General features: G+C 55.0%; 1 protein-coding gene across 4 annotated transcripts in view; it reads left to right on the top strand.

The window, feature by feature from the left end:
• Window positions 1-4054, top strand: part of Dnah17 (dynein axonemal heavy chain 17) — a 125251-nt gene that overhangs the window by 46201 nt on the left and 74996 nt on the right. For all 4 annotated transcript variants that reach the window (XM_031354916.1, XM_031354913.1, XM_031354915.1 and 1 more), the window contains 2 exons: window positions 437-593; window positions 1349-1453. In XM_031354916.1, coding sequence (XP_031210776.1) covers window positions 437-593; window positions 1349-1453 — 262 coding nt within the window. The remainder of the gene's footprint in view (window positions 1-436; window positions 594-1348; window positions 1454-4054) is intronic.

Raw genomic sequence — 4054 nt, 5'->3', positions numbered from 1 at the left:
GGGGCACTTAGCATGACAACAGACAGCAAGACCAAACCTCAACTGTTCTAGTCTCCGATCCAGCCCAGCTGCCAGGCAGGAGCCCTGCTTTAGGCTGAGCTCTTGGTCTGACACTAGCTGTGTCCCCAAGGAGTGGCTTCACCTCCCCAAGGTCTGCAGAGCAGGGAGAGAGCTACAGGAGCCCTCGTGAAGACCTGTGGGGATTGAATCGATTACAGGGCAATAAAAATACTCATCCCAGAAACAACCCAAGACACCCTCAACATGTGTCTGATGAGTCTGCCCCCAAACCCACAGGAGGGCCATGTCTTGCACCGCTCTGACTCTGGTCCTCCGGGCCTGAGCGAGCACAATGCCCCCGCAGTAAGCCGGGCAGAGCACAGTGGGGTGTGGGTCACAGGGTCACAGTGCCCCGGTGAGCCAAGGCCTTCTGCAGGTGCTACATCACGCTCACGCAGTCCCTCCACCTGATCATGGGCGGAGCCCCTGCAGGCCCCGCTGGCACGGGCAAGACGGAGACAACGAAGGACCTGGGCAGAGCCCTGGGAACCATGGTGTATGTTTTCAATTGTTCAGAGCAGATGGACTACAAGGTAAGTGACCAGGGCTGCGGGTCCCCACCCCTACAGAGTCCTGCTTGGCAGTGACTGGGCATCCAGAGTACTCTGCTAGCGCCCCCTTGTGGAGGGAGAGGTCCTGGCAGTTCTAAAACTGCCCCCCACAGAGACACAAATAGGAGTGAATACCTACCTGCTTCACATTCAGTGTGGGGTTGGGGTGAAAGTAGTCAGGTGAACTCTGAAGGGGACAAGGACAAGTCGGTCAGCTGCAGGGTCACGTTTGCTCAGAGGACTCACCAGGAGGGAAGAGACTCCAGCAGTAACAGACCCAGCATGAGGAGGAGGATGGCGGTGCCGTCAGTCTGTAGGGGGCTCCCCACGGGCTAGTGGTCCCACCCCGAGGCTGACATCCTTGGGGCTCAGACCCCTGCTGACTGAAGGTCATACCAGCACGGCCCCCTCAGGGGCCCTAGAAGAGTGAAGTCTGTTGACTTCTGTGTAGATTCCACGGGTGTGCCGCTGACTCTGCAGGGGGTAGAAGGACACATTCACAGGGAGAGGTCCTCCAGGAGCTGGCAGCCCCAGCCCACCTTGGAGGAGCCCCTCCTTCATATGCATCAAATGAGAAGATGGAGGCAGGGATTGGGGGATTTCTTAGCCTGACATTCGCTTAGAGAAACGCTGGGACCCTGCAGGGGTGCAAGGTGCAAGGGTGCTGTCTCCAGACACCTGCTTCCCGCAGGGCTTGGGGGCCACTCCCTCTCTCTGATCTGATTTTCCCTTTGTAGTCCTGTGGAAACATCTACAAGGGCCTGGCACAGACGGGAGCCTGGGGCTGCTTTGATGAATTTAACCGGATCTCAGTGGAGGTCTTGTCTGTGATTGCCGTACAGGTAGGGCCCTTCTGCTTAGTCTCTGGGTCAGTGGGGGGTCCAGGAGCCGTGCCCAGTTTTCCTGGTATCTCAATCACCAGGGACCCTCCTGTCTGTTCACCCCTACAGCCATGCACTGGGCAAGGGAATGACACAGCGATGCCCCCAGGGGTCCTAGGAAGTTACACACAGAGGGGACAGTAAGAGTCAGATACAGGGAGGCATAATTGATTGGGCTTGCGGGTACTAACATAGAAAGTTACTTTGGGTATGGTGGCACATGCCTGTAGTCCCTGCCACTTTGTGATATGAACCCAGGATAAGAGGGAGGAATGGGGGTGCCCTCAGTCTATAGGGGACTCCCCTCCCCTTGCCACAAGTTCAAGGCCAGACCGGTCTATAGAACAAACTCTGGGTTAGTCAGGACTAACTCAGGTGGGCTGTAGACTAAGACTTTGTTTTGCAGGACAGAGAACGGGGGAGGGAAGAGAGAAAATGTTTGATAACCTTTAGTTGGCTTTGAGCTTGTACTTCTGGGCAGCAGACTGGACCAAAATGGTACACAATGTCCCACCCCCCACCACCACCACCGGCATGCTGCACTTATAGTCTCAAGGGAGTGCAGAGTACAGACAGCTGGGTTGATCACAGCTGCTCTGCCTTATCTGAACATGGTTTGAACAGTTGGCTTGACTAAGATGGAACTCAGCCGTGGGCTTCAAGAATGAAGTTACAACATCTCTATGCATCGGCTGGCACTCACTAGATAATCCATGTAGGGAGAAACCCTTCCCCAAGCTGGAGCTCTGTGCGGAGGTGGCCTCAGGCCAGACAGTGGGACTGGACAGAGGAGAGTGAAACGCTTTGAAGGACGTAGGAGATCTCAGTATAGACAAACAAGACCTGAGCAGATGGGGAAAGCGTGGCTGTATGTCCAAGGAATTCCCTAGCAGGCCCCAGGACAGCAATGGGGAATCCAAGGCAAAGGGGATACAGGGCAGGGGCTGTAAGCTGCCTTTCCGTCCAGCGGAAATAAGGAGGCAAACATGAGCCCTTCTCCAAACAGATTTTATTCAGGAACCCTTATTTTTACTTCTTCTTAATAATATCTCTAATCCCTATAGTCTCTATAATCTCTCTCTCAGCCTCCCGAGTAGCTGGGACTACTGGCATGCGCCACCACCACCTGGCTCATAATAATCCTCTCTCTAGTAGAATCTAGTAGAATCTCCAGCCTTCGCAGGTTAAATACTTTTCCTGGTCCCAATCAGCACCAGCTACATGGCAAAGCATAATAGGCTGCGGGAAATTCATACCAGCTTGCATCACAAACTAGAGGCACTCAGCTTCTCCAACTAAGGGCTTGATTATCAATGCTCTCTGCTTTGGCCAGAGACCAGGTGTTCAGTATATATGTATATAGGGTGGCAGCTGCGGCTCCCCACAAGGGGCCATGCCAACACCCCAACCTTTTAAACTCATCCTCGGGGCCCTGCGTTTCAAACAGGAGTCCCAGCAATCCTGGTGCCACCGGACAAGCTGGATAAACACTGGGCTCTGAGGTCCTCTGAGGCTGGCCTCCAATCCCTGATCAGCCTGAGATCCCACCTGCCGAGCCCTAGGCCAGAGGCCTGACTTTGGAGGTCCTAACGAACCAGGCCTAGCCGCTTGCCCCAAACCCAGACAGAAAAAAAAGGAATGATGGGAAATGGGAAAAGGAAGACTGTGCCCCGGGAAGATGAGGAGCAGGGTTCTTGCTCTGGGTGAGGTGGGGTGTGCAGGTCAGGGGGGTGTTCGCAAGAGTTCCAAGGCTATACAGGAAGGAAGGGGTGCTGGGTCTAGTGCGGGGTGTGTGTGTGGGGGTTCCAGTCTTGTCATAGGATGACGGTCCTTCTGCTGTCCCTGGCATAGCAGTGCCCAACAAAGAGAATCTAAGGAAGGTGGAGGTGACCAACTCTCAATCTGCTCATGGTTACCCGCCTGTTCACCGAGTGCTAAGTCAGTACATTGTAGCAGAGGCAGCTGCTACTCTTGCTGGAATTTCAGTAAGGAAAGCCAGTGGGGATGCTGGTGACTGACCCTGGGAGGAGGGGGTGGAGGAGTGGCTACCACCTTGGCAAACCCAGCTGGCCTTTCTCAGATAGGGGAGTGGGGGCTGGGGGTAGGGGTGGGGGATTAGTGAGAGCCCTAGAGGTAAGGTTTCCCCCAGACTGTGGGGTCCTCTCACCCCTGCATCTCCTCTACACGTGGGTGGTCAGGCCCCTGACGCTCTGACTCAGTATACACCCAAAGTTCCCCCCCCTCCCGACTCCCAAGTCAGGGGACAAACCCTAGAATGTTCCACGGGGCCCATCTGATGATCTGGATGTTTGTGGACACCAAAGAGCAGGGACCGAAATGCTAGGAAGGTCCTAGCAGCAGGAGATGCTCTCAAATTCTTGCCCTCTAGTCCTGCCCAGGTGTGAGCTCTGTGGGCTACAAACTGGGAGAGAAACCCAGCATGACCCAGAGTCACCTAGCGAGACCAGGCAAGCAAGCTGTTCAATGGGAAAAAATTGCCCATGGCTGAGATTTCAGTCCTGAGCCTGGAGGGCCCCCAGTGGTGATTGCCCATGGCTGAGA

Source organism: Mastomys coucha, unplaced genomic scaffold, assembly GCF_008632895.1.
Source record: "Mastomys coucha isolate ucsf_1 unplaced genomic scaffold, UCSF_Mcou_1 pScaffold5, whole genome shotgun sequence".
Lineage (NCBI taxonomy): Eukaryota > Metazoa > Chordata > Mammalia > Rodentia > Muridae > Mastomys > Mastomys coucha.
The sequence above is the reverse complement of the archived record's forward strand: the minus strand, read 5'-3'. Positions and strand labels throughout refer to the sequence as shown.